Below are 24,353 nucleotides of genomic sequence, written 5' to 3' on the forward strand. Positions count from 1 at the left end.
GAAAAATCACGAGAACGTAGCTCGTGGGTATTTCAATGTTTACGTGAATTACGAATGACAAATAATAATCGATTATTTTCGATTACTCGTTATACAATGATTATAATTCCATAAATTACTTCCAAACTTCTCCGTTTTCAGGAACGTATGGGGACGTTGAAGATACAACTGCTTCACTTTTTTGTAAATTTAAAGCTATTCCGAAGTGATTAATAAAATTTTAAGACGTTTTACAACTTTTTGGGAAACATGAAAAGGTGGTAACTATCGCAACACAAATTGTTCGAACCACCACAAAACCGAAAAGGCGAAATGAATAAAGCTCTGAATTAAATAATGTTATGTCCAAAAAATTGATTTTTGATTAGAAATAAAACAGTTTTTCTGAAATGTTTGAAGAGCTATATTCCAATTCCAATTTACTTGAAGTTGCTTATTACTATTAACCAAGTTATTTGAGATTGAAGTTGACTTAAGTGACCTAAAATTTTTTATCTACAATTAATAGGTTTTACTATATTTGTTAATCATTCGTTGACTGAAGCAGTTTCGTAGCAATAAAATATGTTATTACTACGTAGTTAAATTGTCATTTCACCATAGTCGCTTCGAAATAATATTTTTATTAAATACCATAATTAATTACGTAATGATTATTATGAGGTTAACAATTTTTATAATGTTTAAATCCATTTTATGATATTTGTTCATCATTATTTTTACAGCAAATAGTGAAGCCTATTTTTTGCATAGTTAATTATACATTTGACAATTAATAACACAGTTTACATAATTATTATACTTGAGTTGGAAGTTGCTAATAACTAGTAATTTACCCTGACGAAATCATGTCATGTTTCGTTTTAGACATACTACTCGTAATGTAAAAATAGATATTTTTTATTTAACTGACATGAAAATTATGACGTATTTTCTCATAGTTTACTTAATTTCAAAACCATAAATTGTTCACACTTTCAGAAAACTTTATTACTATGTTATATAGTCCAGTCATTTCAGGCATTTTTAACCTCAATCGGTGGAAAAATTCCTTGTGAGCTGCATTTTTGTATACATACACCAAAAGGTCACGATCAGTTTTTTCGCAAATATCTCGCGATCTATTGCTTGGAGGTCAATAACGGTTATTATAAAAATAGTTCCTAGTAAAATTATGTACAAAAAAGTTCTGTTGCATTTTTCTGTAAAATCAACCGTTATTGGATTAGAGCCCTGAGAAAGCGATTAGAATGCACTCACATACAGTATTGTATACCATACACAAAGGCGGAAACTGTATCGCTTCTTAATATACTTATTTTAATAAAGTTATCTTATAGAGGCTTAAGAACTTGTAAAATCTACTATAACATATCCAAATGATCTTCACTGGAAGGTGTTCAGTACTTCATTGTTGCGAGACCCGTTTCTTTATACCTGCTACTGCTTATCGGACTGTGTTTAATTCAGTTGAAAATTATTTCTTGTGTGTTAAACACGTTATTTTAGTTGTATTCTCAACAAGTATCCCCATTACATGAAATATATTCTGTTTCTACGTGCCATGACTGGCTGTGAAGCAACTTCTGTACTTTTTGGTAAAAGAAAGTTGAAAGTCACGAAGATGTTTGAGAAAAGACCCGAATTTTGCAGAAATATTCCAACAAGAAAATTACTCTCGCGATGTCATTGTCAATGCTAGAATTACGTTTTCTATTAGTAATACGGTACTCTAAATTCAAAACAATCGATCATAGCTGCAAATACTGTACAGCTATGAAATTTCTTTTATTACTACCTACTTCTTCAGTAGTTGAATAGAATATTTACCGAGATATTATCCAAAACCAACCAAAGCCAATAACGACTTTATTAGCATCAGCACCCGATGATCTACTGAACACCATTTTTTGTAATTATACGATATGTTGTGGCGGCAAATGTGGATGCAAAAAAATTGTATTGAGGTGTTCAAAAGCTTGTGGACGTGGCCAGTCATGCTTAAACGCAGGGTCAACAAATAATGGAAATAATGTAAATAAGTAGATGTAAAAAGTCCACTCGACGTTTTGTCAGCAACTATTACTCATAGAGAAACTGAAGATATCGGTAATGAATGAAGAAATTATATACTAAAATTTATTTTTTCTTGAATAAGAAAACCTTCTATTGAATATGTTGGATTATACCTACGGGGGAAACCATGTAAAAAACGTCTACTTCGTAGGTGGTGAAGAAAAAGGTGCATCGTCATGATATAGTCGCTTTCTCATCGCTCTACTCCGAAAACGATTGGTTTTATAGATAAATGCAAGAGACATTTTTATAAATAATTTTGCTGGGAAAATAACCGTTTTTGACCTCCGAGCAATACATCGCGAGATATGTAGAGATTATATAAGGCGTATATGAAAATTCAGCTCACTAGGAATTTTTCCACAGATAAAACCTAAAATGACTGAACTAATAATGCAACTGACCATAGTGACATCTCCGTACTCGGTACATCCTCTGCATCAAGAAGAACTCTTGGACACACATTAATCTGAGATCGAGAATATAATTGTTTTAAGATTCTGTTCTTGGTACCAATTTGATAGGGCTCATCATCGGTTTAGCTAAAACTACACCTATTATATTTCGGGCATCTCCACGTCCTCTGTCAATTCGTACAGAAGTGCCAGTAGGTTTAGGAGCAAACTTCTTTTCACTCGATTTCAGCATTTTTTCAGCCTGTTGTTGTAGGTTTTCTTAGCACTTTGAAGGTTATCTTGTACTTTATATTTTTTTGAACATAATGGACATAAAACTTTAGATCCAAATCTTTCATCGGATTTGGTACTAGCGATATCGCCTGATCAGACAAAATAATACCCTCCCTTCGGCCCGCTATCCCGCATACCCATTGATATCTCAAATATTTACATTTCCGATTGCTATTTAGACAATATATAGATTTCCTAGGAATTGTATACAATGACGGATAACATATATTTCTGGTAACATATACATTACTATTAGATATTGAATTGAGAAATGATATCCACGGCTTATCAGTCAATCACTTACATTACCCCATAATCCATTTGTTAAATTTCAAAAAATAGACTTTACGACTGTCTTTCATATTGTCAGGCGAAGGTCGAAACTTACAAACTAAAAATAATATTTGTTTACTTAAGACGAGCGCATGTTTATATTTTGTCGACGAATACGACTAGTTAAAACTTGCAAGTACCGGCAGATTTGTTTCTTACGAGGATGTATTGATATCTAGTTAGCCTAGACCAGTTCCATGCATAAACAAAATATTGCGTCACCATAGCAACGAACAATAACTTATTAGAAGTGTCAGTGTAAAGTTTGACGTCAAAAAAGTAAACCAGAGCTACGCCCCCCCGATATTGTAAGCAGATTTACGAAGATATGCTTAATATCCTTGGTAATCAATGTCCTTCGTATGCGACCGTGAAAAATTGGGCAGCAAGCTTTAAAAGAGGTGAATTTTCCATTGAAGATGATGACCGATCAGGAAGTGCAGTTTCTGTGTCAGTCCCCGAAAATATCAATGCAGTTCATGACATGATTTTATCGGAAAAAAAGACGCGGAAAGCCATCCAAAGGTATTTTGTTTTTGCAGGACAACGCCCCTGCACACAAATCTCATGTTGCCATGAAAAAAATTCGTGATTTAGGGTTTGAATTACTAGAACACCCCCCTTATTCACCAGATTTGGGTCCGTCCGACTATCATCTCTTTTCTCAACTGAAAAGAAGCTTAAAAGGTCGTAAAGTGCTTTCCAACGAGGAGGTAATAAAAGCTGTGGAGGTCTGGTTTGCAGAGCAAGAAGAAACATTTTGCAGATTCGCTGTAATACATGTATCCAATTAAGAGGAGAATATCTTGAGTAATAAAATATTTCGACATTGAAATTTTGTTTGGTTCTATAGTAGGATAAGAATTATTCAATATATCCTATTCTTCTATTGTCAATAACTTCTTTGGTGTTTATGATTATCATTTAGTCCCATTTAGCCCCATGTAACGCAAAAATGTGCTATAATTTATATTTTTTGAATTGAGACATATTTTTGTAGACGTACTATTGTTTGTTCTCGCAAATTCAAACTTGTAAGTTTAGAATGGGTAAAACCAAGAAACTATCGATCATTATTCGCAAGTCTTCATAGTTTAGGCAAAAGTAACCGTACCATTATAGCCGAAGTAAAAATACCTGAATGTACTGTGGACTAGAATCTGAAAAAATATGCATCCATCAGGAGCTTTGACGATAGAAAATGTCCTGGGTGGTATCGGAAACCCCCAACCACTGAAGATAAATGTATTATATTGATGTAAACGTGATCGACGACTCAGGGGCCCAAAGATAGAAGCTCTCATAAATGAATCTAGGGATCTACCTTTGAGCTCTTCTACAATGAAAAGGAGATTGAGTAAAGCTGGTCCCCTTGGAATGGTGGTAGTGACAAAAACCTCTTTTAAGACGTCAAAATAAAATTAAAAGCTTGCAATGAGTCAAAGTTCGAGGTTTTTTGATCTAAGAGAGTATTTGTGCAGATGTTAAATCCATATATAATCCCGACTGTAAAGAAGATTATTTGAAGGGATAGCTACTGGAGACCTGGTAAAAATTGAAGGAACTTTGAAGAAATAAGGCTATAAAAAATATTAGGAAAGGAAAATGTAGTACATTTTGGCCAGTGCCTGATCGACATAAAATTCATCTTCCACCAACAAAACAACATTCCTCGAAATTATGCAAACAGTATTTGAAAGAATTGAAAAAGAAAATGTGCTGAACGTAATAATTTGGCCATCACAGTCGCCCGACCTCAATCCATTTGAGTTGTTGAAGGACAAATTGGACAAGGAAGTCATAAAGTCCTTCTTCCACTTCACATTTTTGGAATATCCTGAAGAACGAATGGAACCAAATAAAGGTCGATTATTTGTCGAAATTGTCACATGAAATGTCAAAATAATAAAAGCAAAAAAAAGTTACATCGATTAATCAAAACTTTGAATATGTAACTACAACAGACTCAAGTTCTACTATCACTTTATTTTATATCTATATATGTTCTTAAAAATATAAAAAACACAATGGGTGGTATCGCACGATTGTTCGAATCAGATTACCAAGCAAACAAGAAGTCGCATAGTAACCGCTAAACGAGTCCCATTTTCGAACGTTAAATATTAATTGCTGATATGAGCTGTGGAGCTTTTTTTAAATTGAATTCATATAGCAGTAAACGTGATAATAATGATGAAATCTCTACGCCGCGTCGTCGGAAATTGTGGAAATTCCAAAAACAACATCTATTATTTAATTAAAAAATAATAAAAAAATCTAGGACTGTTATAGAATTGAGAAATATCAATAAATCACTTTTTTTTCTGAAAACGTTCTCTGGGTCTATTTTACGAAAAGATAAATTCAATGTTAAGGACCACACTAAAATTAAATAAAGAAATATATATATAGAAGAGTATTCGAAACTGTATGCTTTTTTCAAACGACCAGTAGAGAGCTATCAACCAAAAAAATCCAAAACATTCAGTCCATAACGAATAAATAAATACATAACAGAAGATCCAGATATATACTGTACAACAAATCTAACAAATATATATTACGTGAAAATTATCGAAGTTTGGGCTTTATCAAACAATTTTTTTAAGGTTGCATCATTGATCATGGATTAATAGGTAAAGTAATGGGTAACAAAAATGCACTCCATGAACCAACCATCGATATCATCGAAACTCCACTAAATTGTACTGCCCATGTAGGAGCCCCAGACTTGAACGACGAGGCTTAGCTTGTGTCAACGCTGGGAAACCCTGCTTGGCAAACCAAGAATGGCCCAAGCCTGGTTGAAGTCTGAGTAACTTAGCCCAGGTCATCCTATATTCACCCAAACCTGGCTAAACTCTGACCTTGGCCATCTTATGGACTTTGCAGAACTCTGAATAACTATATAAAGTTTTGTTCTAATATCTTATCGATAATAGATATCTTGACATTAAAAGTAATAATGTTTTATGAATAAAATATAAAAAATAGAATAATAAAAACTAGTATCACTTCTTTATATATTTAATTATTTAACTTATATTTTTATGTACATTAATTAGTAGAGCGCATTAATAAAAATTTGTCATAAACCTATAATTTTATCAACAATATATTAAAAATCTATTTTTACTAGTAGGCAGTCTGGCCCAGGGATGCAGACTAGTCTTGAGTTTATCTAGGCAACCGGGCCTGGTCTAGGCTTGCAAACCAAGCGAGGGACATTGTTATCAAGATTCCCACCAAGTCTGGGCCAATAACGGCTTCCAAGGCCAGAGTGGTACATACTTCGCCAAAGTCTGGACTTATACTGGGCCCATCGTAAAATCTTATATGCGACCATCGCATAGATATTAGATTCGCATAGAAGAAGCTATCGGCATTTTGAAAGAATGCCATCGCCATATGCTGACTGAAGAATTGGGTATATGTATACAATCGGCAATTAGGTGTCGTGTTTACTCACTTTTGACCAGGCTTTTTGACGTAGTTTCGGGTTTTTTTCGTCGATTCATAATTGTATTTAAAACTTGGATGCACCACTATACTTATGAGACGAAGAACCAGTCAAGAAACTAAATTATATAGGGCAAACCTGCTCCTAAAAAGGCAAAGACAGATTCACGTGTGGTGATACCTTTTTTATTATAGTCATGGGATTGTGTTCATAAACTATCTGTAACAAGGTAAAAACGATAATAGGAGAGTATCGAGCATCATTAAACATAAGAGAGCGACTGCATTTGAAAAAATGTATTAGGTTGATGCACCTTCTCAAACTTAGGTGGTCGCCATGGCTTATTTTCCAGAACCTACCGTATTTTCCATAACTGACTCCAGCGACTTGTTTCCGATTCTTGCAGATTCACTCGCAAGCGAGAGATTTTCATCAGACAATGATGTTATCCCATACTCTAACGTCTATTTTGAGGAGAAAGACGGCACCCTGTTTTTTCGTCAGGTGGTAAACTTTTCAGTCAATTCTCATATATTAGAAAATAGTCAAGTTATGAACAATGCTTACTGTTTCCATTTACATGTAAATGGAATTATATTTACGCTTTTAGAACAAATGTTTTACTCGGAATAGATAGATACATCATGCGATTAGCTCAGATTACAATGCGTGGTTAGTAACCGTTTCGGCTCAACACGTAATAAGCGCCTTCTACTTCTCTTATACTGTTATTAGATAAGATAATAACCAAACCTCAGTTTTGAAAGTGACTAATAAGCTCCCCTCGCTACGTCCACTACCCTTTTTTTCCTTATCCTGATGATTCTGGCCAGAAAAATTTATAATTAATGTTGATACAATATTTTCAAATAAGTGAAAATCGTGAACAAAGCTTCCGGCCTGATATGAAGCAAGAAAAAATACAAGATTTCTTTTTATTCACTTTATAAACTTCACTTTTGTGAATTGAAATGTAACCCATCATTAATTACAAATTGTTTCTTTTTGTTTGAGCGTCCCAATGAAAATTAAATATGTACCTAGACGTGGCTGGAACTACCTTACTTTTTATGGACGGACTATTATTCTGTAATACTCTTATTATGATTATGAATTATCAAATACCCTGGATATATACCTAATCCGCAAGTGATAGATAGTCTTCTAGAAAGACACAAACGTCAGAAGATTTTTTGCACTTATTGCAACTTTTCTAATAATATGATTTGTATAAAGTTTTGCCAACACAAATTTAGTAATCCTTTTTCATCAACTTCGGTTATGATATAAATTATTAAAAATACTACACACTTCTTGTTGACTTTTATAGTTTTTTGAAAAAGGATATTATCTAATTCAATTCGGAAAGAATTCAATTCGATCTCGTGAGAGAAGATTCACAGTGGGACAATTTATCGTTGCGATTTTTTAAATTTAGCTTTTCGTTCCATTCTTCCGTTCGTTATACTTTATTCTATAAAGAAATTTATTTTCAACATATGAATAGATTAATTTAGATTAGATTGGTATTGAAGCTTTTCACAATTTCTTGTGGGTTAGACTACCAAATATCGATTTTGTTGCGTAATTATCTCGTAAAACTTGGCATCAAACGACGATCTGAGATAATCTGGCAAACCGGTAATTTGCTAGAGAAAATAAATTTACATTAAATAAATACTAATCTGACTAAAATGATTGGAAATAATAAATATAATAATGTTTATAATATAATATCACATATTATGATCTTTAATATTTAATTATTTCATAATATTGAGAAATCTTCAGTGTATTATTTTCCCATCATTTCCCATCATTTGTTCCTTAATTTCATTTCACCACTCTTTTATTGTATTGATATCATATTTCCCCAAATTATTTTTTCACTATCTTACTATTTATCATTTTTGTTATATTGATTATGTAAAAAAATGGAAGAATTATTAAAATATAACACGCAACAATATTAGATAATAATAAGCTGATATGTATCGAATGACGTATTTCGCGAATGATAAAAAATCAGCTATTTTAAGATACATCAAAAATAGAAAAAAGCAGAATATTTTCACTTTAATATCGCCGACAAAATTTTTTATAGAGAAATCATTCGACGCAATAATCTGATTAGTAATTTCGCGGTAATTAGAAGAAAACCCAGTAATGAAAGATAAAAAATTTTTCGTAATTCGAGAAACTAAATGTATTTATATTATTATTGATGTGCACTAAATATTAATGAAGCCAAAATTTTAGTCCTAGTTAAGTTGATGGGAAATGGCGTTAAAAGTTAAAGACAGAATAAACAAAATTAGAAATACATGAAAAGATTTTTGTCGTTGTTCAATATTATTCTATTTTTACAAATTGAGGTACCGGCACTACATTTTGTAGAGATTTGTTCCCTCCCAACTCCTCGCTTATTATTATTATTATTATTATTATTATTATTATTATTATGCGAAAGACTTCTGCACTACATAGCTAAGAGCCGGTATCATTTACGAATCCCGGATACAAAGTATCAAAAGGATAAGGCTCCGATGTGGCAAGTATTCAATATTACAGCTCTCTGAATATCGGGGAAGGTGTTTTTTGGTAATACCAGTTTGGCGATGCTATCGTGCAGGGTCTTAGGCACGACACCAGTTGCTGACATAATAACGGACTATTTCCACATTTTCGCTGTGCCACAACTATTTAATCTCAATTGCGAGATCCGCATATTTGGTCAGTTTCTCCTGGTGTTTGTTGAGAATGTTATGAGTGTTCGTTATAGCTACATCGACAAGAAGGACTCAATTGACTCTTCTATCAACCACCACGATGTCAGGTCTGTTATTCGTCGCCTGTCTATCGGTAATAATGGACCTGTCATAGTAGAGCCTAAAATTGTCATTTTCGAGCACCTTCTGCGGTAGGTACTTGTAATACGGTGTATACGTATTGAGAAGACCGAACTTGTTGGCCAGTTTTTGGTGGATGATGTTGCACAATTGGTTATGCCGCTGTAGATAGTCGGTATTAGCCAACACACTACAAGCAGATGTTATATGTTGTATTTTGTTGGCACTTTCTGCATTTATCAGATTGAGTGTTCGTATCCTTCAGTTTCTGGAAAGAGATTGCCGCCAGTAAGTCATCTGTTAGAAGCTTCTTTGTCAACATGCGGTTGATTGAGGTCGTAATGATATCTACCGTGTAGTGCCTTTCGTGACCAGCTTCTCGGAGTCCAATACTATATTTAAGTCAGATTCTGGCGATGCGAGGTTGAGGAGTGAATAATCCTTATCCGCCTTCGATATAATCTGGTGTAGAGGTGACATTTCCGATTTAGTTTGAAAGAATTCACGTAGTTTCATTACCTGTCGAGAATGCAGGTTAAGAAGGTCGATCAAGCCTCTCCCACCCTCTTTTCGGGGTAATGTTGTTCTAATAGTGGATGACTTCGGGTGGTGGTTGTTGTTCTCCGTCATCATTGTTCGTGTCAACCTCTGAATACCCTCTGTTTTCGTCCACTTCAGGACTCCAAAAGAGTACGTCTAAACAGGTGTGGCATAGGTGTTGATTGCCTGGACTAAGTTGCCTTCATTTAATTCGGATTTCATAAGCGACTTCACTCTTTTGGTGTATTGATCCTGGATTCTAGCTTTTGTCTGCTTGTGGTACAGCCTCTTGGTCTGTTGAAATCCTAGGTATTTCTAGTTTTCTCCGTTTTACATCACCTGTACTATATCTCTGTTAGGAATTTGCCATTTCCGTTCATGACAATGCCTTTCTCGATATGTAGAGTCTTGTACTTGGACAGTTCAATATTGGTGGAGAATCGATGTGTTATATCGAGAAGGTTATTGATTTGACGCGTATTTGCTGCATATAGCTTGATATCGTCTATATAAAGAAGATGGGAGATGGTACAGTTGGTGTCTCTGTTCGTTTTAATATTGAATCCGAATAATGTATCATTGAGCATGGTAGATAGGGGATTCATTGCAAGGCAGATTCATAATGGACTCAAGGAGTCGTCCTGGTATATTTTCCTACGAATGGATAATTCGTCAGTACTGAGGGAGCTTGTACCGATTTGAAGATGTAGGTTCGTTCGCCATAACTTCATCTTTGTTGGAAGGAAGCTTGGTGAACTTGTAAATTTGTAAGACCGACCTCCACAAGCCAGGAATGAGGTACACTATGAAACGCTTTCTTATAATCCACAAAAGCAGTGTGTATATTCCGGTGATCTCTCTGTGCTCACTGTATCACAGAGTCCATGATATGTTTTTCTTCGCACACTTAGTGATCTTTTCTGCAACCTTTCTGTTCTTTTGCTAAGATTCAGTTGGAATTTCTGGAATTGTTGGCGATATTCATACTAAATATACTGTTTACATCAATACTCATAATCACATTGTCTGACGCGCGTTTCGATTACTGAAGGTAAACAGTTTTTTAATAGCATCTCTTCGGCTGCTATCCAGTCGGCATTTCTATTGTGGATTTTGGGAGTTGACCACAATGAGGACCAATACTTTTCCAAGGTCTGTTTCGATGCCATAGGTTGATTGGTGTTGTTGTGGGGCGTAGCCACAAGTTTCTTGTAAAATACTTTTTGGTTGCTATGAAAAGTGTTGTTCTGTAGCTTCTCCTTTCTGTACTTAATGTATCTCGATAAACGTTTGGATTTCGCTTTCAGCTTTTGCTAAAGCAAATCAATATACTCCCGCAAATGTTGTTGATGTTCTGGATGCTGTATGTGAGTACCTATTTTCTTGAATATTTTTCTGATGTTGTTTCTCAAGCGTTTAGAGGGTTTTGTACAATTCTTGTAGGCCTCTTAGCTCGCTCCTAATGGTATCGATGGAACGTTCTAGACGGCGTTGCCACCAGGGGTTTTTGTTGGTGTTGTTGCTATGGATATTTGTCCCGTATATTTGCTGATTACGTAGACGGAATACTGCAATAGCTCCGCAATAAATAAGTGAATGAAGTCGCTCGAGCGTATTGTAGTCAGTGCAGAGGATTCCTATTAATGAGTCGACTCCTGCAATGATGTTATTAGAGTTTTTGTTGGTTCTTAGCTTAGGTAATTTTGGACGACGTATAGGGTTTGTGCCCTCAAATTCCGTTAATGCCTTGTTCATTTCGAGTGACACTTTTTCGACGATATTTGGTTCGGTATTGTCTAAATCGAGTATAGTTTGATATTTGGTGATGTTATCTTCACGTTTGCCAGTGTGCGTTTTACCGTGTGTACCATTTGCATCTTGCGCTGCGAGATGATCATCTATTCTTTGAATATCTAGAAAGACCTCTCCTCGTATTTGTTGCAGGACAGGTGCAGGAAGCAAATTGTTTTTCACAATACTCCTTCTCTGGTCAGCTATTCGTTGTTCCGTTAAATGCTGCAATTCTGGGTACCTCTCAACAAAATCACGATGAATGGCGTAGGGTAGGTGGTCATATCGGTCTCCATGCTGATTGCTGTATAATAGGAGCGCATAATGAATGAATTCAACTCACTGGTCTACTTAATGCACTTCCTAAGCAATCCGGTTTTCGTGGTAGTAGGCACATTGACTTGAGTCGCCGTAGAAACAGCTGAACGGGACAAAAAAGAGATCCCGCTCACCTACCAGTGAAACCATATAGCATCACCTTTTGTTTAGAATTTTTTTTCTTAAAATAATACATACATAGAGATGGGAAGGCACATAATGTGGCAACATAAATTCAGGAAAGGATTTATGGAAACATAAATTAAGAGCTGAAGAAAATTGAAAGCCGCAGTCTAAAGCTCTATATCCCGTCTTAGACACTCTAGCTATAGCTCAGTAAATAAAACAGTAAGAGATCGAAAAAATACATTGCCGTAAATATCACATTCCCATTCTCACAAGATTTTTGAGGGATCACATTTAGAGAATGAAAATAAAAAATACAGCCGACTACAGATTTGTGAAGGAGAGAGTCAAACACCGAAAAATGTTCGCATACACCGAAAAATACCGCATGCACCCGTGCTCAGGTATTCGGTTTAATAGAGATCGAAAATGGAGAACGAATCTCCCCAAAACCTTCTCTCATAGGAACTTCAACAAGTTCTAGCATTCGCCTTTCGGACCCGACTTGGTTTCCAAGATTTTCTCGCTAGTTATAGATGAACTACATCGACCGAAAAAGCGAATGCAGTCGTCAAAACATATTTTAAAGCATCATCTCCTCACTGAGATAAGACTAATCGGCAAGTATCTAAATCTAATTGGTCAATATTTGAAATAGCAATAAAAATGTTTTCCATTGAACTCGTTACTTGTTTCTTTTTATTCTCAATACACCAAGAACAAACCTCGTAATTTTTATAAACTAACAATTTCTACAAAACTGTCTAGTTCTAAAAATATATATTAAAACATTGAAATGGTTGACTGATTTTTTTCATAAGCGAACAAATTGGCAATTTGCTTTTTAATAGCCTGTTGTCGGTGATCACAACAAACCCACGTCTCCTATACATCGCTACTTTAATATTACTCAGCGAATCAAATCTTGATGAATAATGTTTGAATATGATCGAACGTCGACATCGAGCGTTAAACTTTCGCCCCAGCAAAAACGCCACGACAACCAACGTGATGACGCACGTGTGACGTCAAATGGGCTAATGTAAACTCTACTTCTACACTCGGATGATGCTTAACAAGGGTTGGATACAATAACGTTAACGACTCGATGAACGATGGAAAGTTTCGAGAAGATTGGAACATTCGGGGTACAGGGCAGGAATAGGAAAAGAATGGATAATATGGAAATTTTGAGGGGCTCTTTACTCTCTGGAAGGACGTTCGCAATAAAGTCGGTGATCTTAGGCCTAGACACTTTTGAAAATCTAAGCCAGATATTAACCCAGAGAGTTTATTTATTATAAGAAAAGTAGAGTTGAAACTGTGGCGTCATTTACAAACAGATCTTTTCAAAGATTAAAAGCAAATTCACTGTTTGGAATAGTTTAATAAATTGAAATTTTGTTCAATAAGAATTATAGAAGTTGAATGGTGGGGCGATGTGAACTGTTCGGATAATGATAAGACACCATCGTAAATCTATTCAGATATACTTCACATTCTACCAAACTTAATAGATTATGAGATTTATGATATTTTGACTACATAATTCTTATAAATCTCAAACTGTAGCTTAAGCAAGTGTGTTGTTATTTTCTGAAAATACAGAACACTATAATTTAAATATCAAACAAGTATAATATCAAATTAAATTCCATGCAGATTGCCAGCATCATTGAATTTTACATTAGAATTGTTATTCATCAAACTGTCTGATCGTAGTTCCATTGTTAAAATGTTATTTGTGTCGTTTATTGTATTTTTAACTTGTAATTATAATATCTATTGACCCAACATTTAACATCAGTAACAATTTTAGCAATGAAACTCGGATCTGCACAAAGACGATTTTTCAATTATATGCAAATTGAAACGATTTTCTCTTTGTTCATCATTAATTTATCTATTAACATGGGCCCGTGCGAGACTATAGTTATTTACTAAGCTTTCAAATAATCAATCCCCTGTTTGAAAGAACACGCTTCTCCACTTAATGCAAATTTTCATCGGTTTTAAGGTACAAGAGCGTTCCGACTGTTCCTTTTCATAAACTCGTTTATTTTTACTTTTAAATAGTTCATACCATTCTTAATCAATCTTTAAAATTACTATATCATCCCCATAGACAGATTCCAACATTGGAATAACCACAATTACCCTGTCTGACACGCGTTTCAATAACCAAGCTATCGCCTTCAGAGGCTTACCTATTTGATACTAAATTATCCCACCGATGAATATTTTTCCACGAAAAATAATTCCAGCGGGAAAAAACCTTCTTGGCGGGAATCTTCACATTTATTCTTTAACTATAAAACTATAGACTAAATAGGAATAAGTTGTTTCTTCCTATTTGAACTGTTTTGACATTTAACAATTTCAATGCTATCAAATGCATACAACAATTTATCATTAAATACATTTTTCAACAATTTTACATTATTTATATCAATTTCATGATTATGACTGGCAGCGTGACCGGCAATACTCGATTTTTAGGCAATTAATCACTACAGCTAATTTCATATATACCACAAAGAGTGGTTTATATAAAATAAATAATATGAAATTGAAAGCATAAAAATTGTTAAATGTAAGAATAGTTTAAATAGGGACAAAGGGCATATTCCTTACAGCCCACTCTATAGTTTAGTACTTTCCTCGCTAGAACTATTTTTCGCGGGAGAAGAGTCATTGATGGCCAAACTTGGTGTAAAATATGTAAGTCAAGTTAATAGGTTTTAGTTTATCTTAAGTCTCTGAAGACGATAACTTGGTTATTGAAACGCGCGTCAGACATTTTAATTGTAAGTCTTGGTGTAATGGTAGTGTGAACAATATGTTATTAAACAGCAATCAACACAGACAACCGATCCCCCGATATTGTGGCTAATGGCCTCACCTCGCATCCTCGCGTCTCTTGACTCGTGTCTAAAACTGACAAGAAGCGAAACGACGGCGAGGCAAGGGGATACAAACGCACCGTCTACATTCTCGCATTCCTTTAGGGAGACTTGTGCAGGGAGTCTGGGAGTTCTGGGTTCAACATCTTTTAGTTAGTACTTCTTTTCATATCCCTATATTAATTTGATCCACGCACTCAAGTTTTTTTTGAAGATTATAGACAAACGAATATTTAAAAAGTGCGAAGAGGTTAGTGGTGGATGTCTTCTTTTGCTTTATAGACTACCATACCAAAAAGCATTTGACTCCATTCAGCATGACTTACTGTTTGACATCCTAAAGGATGTTGATATCAGGATCATAAAAAAGCTGTATACAGATCAAACAACAGAACTGCGAAGTAGCGGGTCTCTAACTACGGAACACCTTCAGATACTTAGTAGGATCAGGATCACATATACGTAGAACGAATTTTTCAACTGGCGTTAAAAGACCATCAAAAAGGCATTGAACCTATCTACAAGAGGTAGTCAATTCTATCAACGAAATTGGAACCAAACACGGACTCACAATAAACGCGCATAAAACCAAACTAATGGTCGTAATCAGATAATATCTCGACAAAGCTCAATTACTTGTCAATGGAAATAACATAGATAGAGTCAATAAATTCAAATATCTTAGACGTATGTTAAATAAAAAATGGGATTTTGACTAGGAAGCTAAAGTTCCTCAATAAGTTCCTAGTCCGCTGAGAAGACCCCCTAAGCCTTAGATTGAGGGTGATAAAATGCTATATTTGGCCAATCCTTTTGTATGGTTTGTAGACGTGAGCTCCTTAAACAGAATAGAAGCAATTGAAATGTAGCCAGGGTCGAATTAAGATTTATAAGGCCCGGGGCTAAAATAATGACGGGGCCCCCTTAAGGAATTCGGAAACCCGGAAAAATTCACAAAATAATATCAAGGGTTATAGCCCCCCCAAGCCCCTAGGTTAATCCGACACTGAATGTAGCTGTTGCGCAGACTTCTACGGATCCCATGGACCGAGCACTTGACGAATGAAGAAGTAGTGAGGAGATCGGGTGTGGAGAGAGAACTGATCGCGGTAATTAAACAACGAAAAGGATTTTATTTGGGACACATTCTGCGAGAACCGAGATATTCAACTGTCAAGCTCATACTGACGGGAAAGATCGACGGAAGGAGAGGACCAGGGCGTAAAAAACATTCCTGGCTACGGAATATAAGAGACTGGTGTGGCATTCAGGGTGGGGCGACAATTATTCGTCGTGCAGAAGAGAGGTGCCTTCAGATAATAGATTAGAAGCTTTGGACAAGAGAACCCCTCACGTTGCAAAGTGTATGGTACTTGAAGAAGAAGGCCTCAATAAAATTAACTCATTATTTATTTGTATAACCACAAAGATGAAGCAATTTCTTCTTGATTAGATAATTTAAAAAATATACGGCTTTAAGAACTTGCATTTGTAGGCAAAACTGTAAACGAACAAAATTTTATGTATTTCGAAAGTGCTTGATACAAAAAAAAATATTGAAAACATTGCCCACTAAAAGGTACCTACTCAAGCTTGTTTTTTAAAAAAACAATAACGACAAAGTTATAAATGGAAAAAAATGTTGATATAAGTTTGATTGCTTTATTTAAACTCCGATACTTGCCTTTTCACAATTCCATTGGTGTAGATTTTCTGTGGTATTATTGGAAAAAAATGACTCTTTTATTCTCCATTTTCTTTTGGAAACTAATAATAATTAAACAGTACACCTTCATTAAGACAATGGAATAAACTGAAATGATGTAATATGTGATATTTTACTTTGGTTTTGTATAGTAGATATTTTATTCATTATATTACTCTGTATATAATAATTGATACGTCTGAATGTAAAAATATTAAGAAGTTTTTTTCGAGCAATTTTGTTTATAAACTTGATATATGTCCTTATATTCATGATGCGTTTTATTTTGGCTTTGTTAACTAAATTTCTTTTTGTTTCAGATTGCGAGTCTCTTATAAGGAAAATGTTAGTATTAGAACCGAATAAGAGATATAGCATTCAACAAATTAAAAAACATCGTTGGATGCAAATGGGCGTACTTCCCATACTACCTCATACAATTAAAACTTCGAACGCTCAACCCAATGAACAAATTTTGAGGCTCATGCAGAGTTTGGGCATTGACAGCACAAAAACAAGAGAGGTAACATCCTAATCTTCACCATTTTTCTACATCTCACTTTTTTATGTATTCGCTTGATACAAAATTCAATAATATATACAGAGTGAGTCTAATTTATCGCGGAAATGCTAATAAGGAGAGGCGAGTAAATCATCACTATTAATATTAATAGGATATTTTCGATGGTCTAATCTATCTGCGTATTATTCCGAGCTAACTCCTGCAACAAAATCCTGAATGGTTTCTGAAACGTTTATTTCAGTGGATATATATTTCAATATATAAAATAGAACTAAGTCTTTGCCAATCAATTTATGAGCGTTTTCTTAGTGGGAAGCGGCAAAATTAAACACCAAATGTACTATCTCTAATATATTTCCGAGCTTTCGAATACTTATGTATTCATGGAGACTGAAATTATGGTCAAGTACAATATAAAAATACGTATAGGATTTATCAAAAGATATATATATATATATATATATATATATATATATATATATATATATATATATATATATATATATATATATATATATGTATGTATGTATGTATACAGAGTGAGTCATGAGAAACTTCACATACTTCTACCATATAGAGTTCTTCAGGGAGGATATCGTGTGGCAAATGATTTTCAACCTACTTAAATGATCAATGACAACGACAATGTTGTCACATTTTCATTCCATCTTTAGTGAAAGATTAATTTTTATCTAAAATGAGTACGTTCAACATAATTTAATATGTATGTATAAATTCACTTTACTGTCAGTTTGTATTATCTCTAAGAGCAAAATCAATTGTTTTTCAAGTTTGAATTTTCCGACAAAAATCGCATTTTAGCACTATTTTTGATAAATAAACTTAAGTTGATAGAAAAGCCAAATCTCATGTATGTGTTGATGTATGTTGATTGTAAGTGATAAAAATTTTATGTGAGATAATTAGTAATGCATTGTATCAATTGTAACAAATAATAATAACGAGCAACTCTAAAAAGTTGAAAGGTGAAAATCAAGATTAGCGTTGACTGTTTGACGTTTATTGATATTTTACATCCATTGTCATAATCAAGAATACTTATTTCTTCTGTATTTATCTATGTTACCCACTAATGTGTTGGGTAAAGCTTTTATTACTTTCGTTCAAAATGCCACATCATACGTATGATGATGATACTGTTGACGCTATTACTATGAACCCTATTCTAAGCACTAGACGAGTAAACTTGATGTTACTCTATCAAGAGTAATTAAAAAATCATCTGTATCCATACCATATTCAAATGATTCAGCGACTACACATTGGAGATGAAATTCATAGGTTGGAATTTTGTACATAGATTAACAATCGATCAACGCTTTATAGGACAATATTTACAGATGAAGTCCAGTTTACAAGAGCCTGGATAAATAATTCTCATAATTCACATATGTGGGCAGAAGAAAATCAGAAATGCTATTCGAGAACTTCGTTTCCAGTTAAGTTTTCGGTTAACGTGTGGATTGGTGTTATAAATGACAAATTAGTAAGTCCTTACTTTTTCGATAGTCCTTTAAGAGGATAGGTCTATTTGGACCTTCTACAAAATATTGTACCGAACTTTCTTGCCGACGCGAACGTTGTTATCCGAGGGATTTATTTCAGAGTGATGAAGCATCTCCCCACTTTTTACTGTCATTGAAACAACATCTAAATAATGTTTGTGATAACAGGTGAATAGGAAGTGAAGATCCTATTTCATTGACTTCACCATCACCTGATTTCAATCCCGTTGATTACCTTAGGTACTTGGGGATGATTGAAGTAAATAGTTTACATAGAGAATATTAATAACCGCCAACAATTGATTGGTAAAATTGTACATTTTTGTAATACTATTAGAAACGATCCCCAGAATATCCGTATACAGCAATTAACAATTCGGCAACAAAAATGTGTTCCGAGAATCTACTTTTAATCATTTTCAGTTTGTTGCTGTTATTGTATTTTTTCCATTTCTTATCTATGCGGCTTAATTACATAATTTTAGTTATTGCTTTAAAATTGTTGCACTTTATTGTTATTAGTTGCTGTTTTTTGTTGTTTGGTATTTATAGTTATTGTAATTTGATTCATTTTATCATTTCAGTTAAAATACTTGAAATTTATAACATTTGCTTGAATTTATACTTTATTATGTAATACGTCATTATGGTTGTTCTATGTTTGATAAGATTTGATCGTTCAGTAAAAATTCAATAATAGCTTAAGTTGTATAAACAAATAAAAAAAATGAAATGTTCTGATTTGTATTCCTTACGTACGTATTTTTATGTATAACTCATACATAACAGTTCATTAAAAGACAAGCTTTTTACACATATAACTAATATCCGCAGTCCTTTCCCATACGAACTAGTCCTTTTATATATGGTCTATTTTTCATAAATGGTCTGTAACAGATACACCAATACCCGAATCCAAATAGAAATAAATCATTCAAATTTCGAAAACTATTATTAAAAAAATATATATAACATTGATTATTTGCTTTGTTTACAGTCATTACGCCTAGCTAGCTACGACCACCATGCTGCCATCTATTATCTCCTCCTAGACAAACTGAGAAGTCAGTTAGTAGGTGGTGATAACCAAACAGGAGTTCGTGAAGCTCAAAGACGAAGACCGTCGAATGTAGCCGAACAAGCGATGAGGAAGATCTGCCGAGCAAGTACCACAGAAGACTGTCGTAGATTACTTCACAACACTTCTGCTGCTGCGCCCACTGCAAGCAACAGCAGAATATGCACTAAAGGATCAAGAACCTGCGATTCGCCTCCCTCGCACGGAATAGACGCTGCTAAGTTATTAGCAGCGACGAATAGTGAGGACGCTTTGAAGATTTTGAATCAAGCTAGTACTAAAACTGTGTTTAGTATGTGTAGCGAGGCAACTAAATTAATGTCTACTTTGCAGATGTCTGCTATACCGTCACCTTCTGTTGATAATACAGGTTTTAAAGAGTATAACCATCAAGGCCATGGGATACCATATTTAAATGCTGGGAGTTGTCTACCATCACTCGACATTCTTGAATCCAAAGGTTCCATCGGGAGGTTTTCAACAAAGTAAGCTCTAGAGTAGTAATTAAGACTTTTTACGTAGATTAAGATATTTTGACAACATTAAACATCTACACACGATATTTGATTGATCTTGTTTTACTGTATTTTACTTTGATCTTACATTGAGTTATATGGATACAAATTTGTCTGCTCATATTTAGAAACTGAAATTCACTTTTTCGGCCTTATATTCCTTCTCACTACGATAGCAACATAATAGTTGAAAAATATCTCTTTAAACTTAATTAAATTTTTGAAAGACGGTATATATGCCAAGAATAAGAAAACAAAAGTATATAACAACATAAGGGCAAAATATATGAAAAACTGGAAGTAATAGAACTACACTTTGTAAACAAACATATCAGGAGCTTCTATTAAACGCGAGACTAATCAGCACTGTTTAATCAAGTAGTGTGAAGATAAAGAAAGAAATTCAATAAGTAATACGTGGGTTACTACGTAAGTTCTTAGATATGGCAGCACTGATGTAAATATGTTAAAAGCTACATTGCTATCATAAAGTTTAACGTTTTTAATGGTGAAAATACTCAGAACGTGTTGTCATACAAGTGCTATTTGAGCTGCTTACAGATAGTTCAAACATTCATCTTGGTCTAAAAATTGAATTAAATGGTAAACATTTTCATGCGATGATTTTCTATGACTTACGACGTAGATTAAACCAACAGCAGTGTGCCGATCAACTCGCTTCGACTTCTGGTCTGAAGCGCCGAATTCAATCGTGGTCTCACTTCCCTACAGGACGAATTTCGTGAAGCTCGTGGAAAATCGCCTGTTGTACCAGGAAACAACGATGCTGGGCTTAAACTGATATTGCAAGATCGTCATGACATACCGTGCAGTTGAGGCGTACTTAGGCATATATTCAATATTGCATGAACATTTGGCAGTGAAAACGTTGGTTCGCGAGGCACTTCCAAGCAAAAGGTTGCCTGTTTTTCCGGAAAAACTGAACATGTCACTAACGTTCCATTAGAGCAAGGTAAAACGGTCTATTCTGAATGGTACGCTAGTATTCGAAGAAATCGGGGAAACCAATCGCAAAAGACGAATCATTTTCCACTACGACAATACGAGCTCTCACACATCTGTTGAAACAAAAACGTTTTTGAAGAGTTAAAACATCGAATTGATCGGCCATTTGCCGTTGTTTGGGACCCAAATCTTCTTTCTCCCGCAGATCAAAAATAAATTTTGAAGGTACCTCAATCGGAATGGATCAATCGTATGCAAAAGTGTATTGATCTTAATGGAGACTATTTTGTAAAACAATAAAGACATATCCGATTATAAACATTTGTTTTCATTTGTCTACCTCAAAACTTAGATAGTTGTACACAGCATTGCAAAGAAATATTGAATTAAGAAGAAGAGAAACAAATGGAGAGCGAAAGAGGGTCACTTCTCTAGCTAGATTACGAAAAGCATTGGATGATATCAAGAATATTTTTTGTACTAGATTATGACTATTTTTAAAATTACTATCCAAGCTCCAAGAACAAAACCAGTATCAAATATCATATTATGCCATTTGAGTTACTGAAATTCTTTTTCGAATCGTAGTTCTATCTAAATTTTTCTTAGGTGAGATGCCAACTTAACTGGGTTGTATAATGTTTGAAATGTTATTTTGGAGAAAATCAATCAATTAATTAACTTTTTAGTACTCTCTTAAGAATCATTATGGATAAGAAAAATCTGGCATTCGGGAAAGTCATTCAATATACCTCTTTCACTTTGATTTCTAACTGATATTTTTATCGTGTGATTCAATTTTTTCAATTCTAAAAGCGTGATATGGAGTTTAGAATTAATAACAAATCTTAAATGACTGTGTTTATGTAGTAATTATCGAGAACAATTTCAATCGAACAAATTATAATTTATGTTTTATTTTCAGTTACAAAAGTGCAGAAATTCAAACCCAATACTCCAGTTCGACGGACGAAGGCGTTGAAACTGATCTCGAAGATCATCCACCTCGGTTAAGCTACACTTCATCGAATTCATCAAGCGGCGTTATGACCAATTTCAATACATCGAAAAGTCTCAGTCAAAATTTAAGCTGTGATAGTAATTTTGAAAGTTTGGAGTATCCATTATCCGAATCCAGCGAATTAGCTAGTAGCTTACCTAGCTGCACCTCAACAGAAAAAAAACCCGAACCCGTGCTAACATCAGCCAATGCTCTGTCCACACACTATTCGTTAACAACGAAACCGATTTTTCATAAGCATAATCCGCTATCGCACATATCCAGCTTCAAAACGACTAGAGGAATTACTAGATCTCCTGTCGACTTCAGAGAGGGTAGAAGAGCTAGTGACGGACTAGTTGCTCAACAAGCAGCAGATACTGGTAAAGTGGTGGCGTTCAATTCACAAAAGTTTACTGAGAAACGTAAAGCCAAAGGTAACATCATTTATTTATTTGCATCTTTCTAATTGAATGATTACTATGTAATTTATCTAATCCCTATATAGTCTCCATCCATATCCATATATATTAAATATCTACAGGATCTTACAAAACAAACTCATCTAACGAAGACATGTTAAACATCATGATTCGATTCTATGCGGGTTCATTTGAAATGATTTGGTGAAAAAGGTTGAGAATGAGTAAACGTGGCACACCTGCTGTAATTTGTATATGTATAGAAACTAACCTGGAAAGAGAGAGTAGAATCCACTATAGGTCAAGCGATTGTCTAAGCAAGAATCGGTGGAGGTTACCCTCAGAGAGGAAAAGTGTCGCCGTTATTCTGGTAAATGTTGCAGGAAAGATATCAGGCGTTCCTTAATATTCTCAACAAATAATCAAGAGAAACTTACAGTTAATGCTCAGAAAGCGCATGTGATTAGCTTCAATTTAGAATTAACACTATTAGGTCTTTAAACTATAAACCATATAACGAAAATTGCATGTGCCAAAGATATAGAATATTACCCTGAGGTATATTTCAAACTGATACCGACCTATTAACAACCTTACAAAAAACGCAAAAGTCCAAAAAAAGTGTCCATATCCGAGGCGTTCTAGTTATTTGTTTTATAGAAATTAGGCTGCTAACCTGGTTCCCAATGAACTTGGCACCGGCAACAGTACCACTAGGCTACGCAATCTACCCAAAAGCACTGCAGGAAGAAAAGGTGCGGCTAGGCAACGGTTACGGAATGGGTAACAGAGATATCAAAATCCTGTGCTAATCGTATGTCGAGGACGCCATAATATGTGTTAAAAATGAATATGAACTTATTAAATCTCATAGGAAACAGTATAATATGACTATTTCGACGAAAAAATTCGTATGCTTAGCATCAAAAGACATTAGATGCAAATTAGAAGGTCAAATAATACAACAGAGAATTAAATTCAAGTTCCTTGGACGGTGAAGACGAAGTAAGCCAGAGCAAATAAGGTCGCGGCATGTCTCCAGAACGTAGACAAGAAAGAAAGACACGAATGTACTACAACAATCAGACCTATAATGACCTATACATCAGACAACAAGGTCAGAAATATCAAAAACGAAACAAATCTTAGAAACCACGGAAATGAAAATTCTCACGAATCTCAGGAAAAACACTACGAGATCGTGAAAGAATCGAAACCCTCAGACGATCATGTGACGTAGATAATATTAATGAATGGATATCACAGCATAAGAAACAATGGAACCGACATATAAGTCGAATGACAGACAATAGACTGATAAAAATAACAAGAGAAACACCTCCAATTGGATTACGAAGTAGAGGTCGACCACGAAAGAGGTTCAATGATATCCTAAAGCCAGGATGAGAAAAGATATCAAAGAAGGAATAGACGATAGACCTGTTATGGAAGAAAGAAGAAAAGTATCTACGCATTTTCGCACTAGGCGAGGCTAGATCTATAATGCACAGATTAATATTTAATCAGCAACAC

General features: G+C 34.5%; 1 protein-coding gene across 2 annotated transcripts in view; it reads left to right on the forward strand.

The window, feature by feature from the left end:
- Positions 1-24,353, forward strand: part of LOC130899904 (serine/threonine-protein kinase SIK2-like) — a 142,948-nt gene that overhangs the window by 110,766 nt on the left and 7,829 nt on the right. For both annotated transcript variants that reach the window (XM_057810081.1, XM_057810082.1), the window contains 3 exons: positions 17,111-17,313; positions 19,837-20,402; positions 22,324-22,835. In XM_057810081.1, the coding sequence (XP_057666064.1) occupies positions 17,111-17,313; positions 19,837-20,402; positions 22,324-22,835 (1,281 nt within the window). The remainder of the gene's footprint in view (positions 1-17,110; positions 17,314-19,836; positions 20,403-22,323; positions 22,836-24,353) is intronic.

Source organism: Diorhabda carinulata, chromosome 12 (assembly GCF_026250575.1).
Source record: "Diorhabda carinulata isolate Delta chromosome 12, icDioCari1.1, whole genome shotgun sequence".
NCBI classification, from domain to species: domain Eukaryota; kingdom Metazoa; phylum Arthropoda; class Insecta; order Coleoptera; family Chrysomelidae; genus Diorhabda; species Diorhabda carinulata.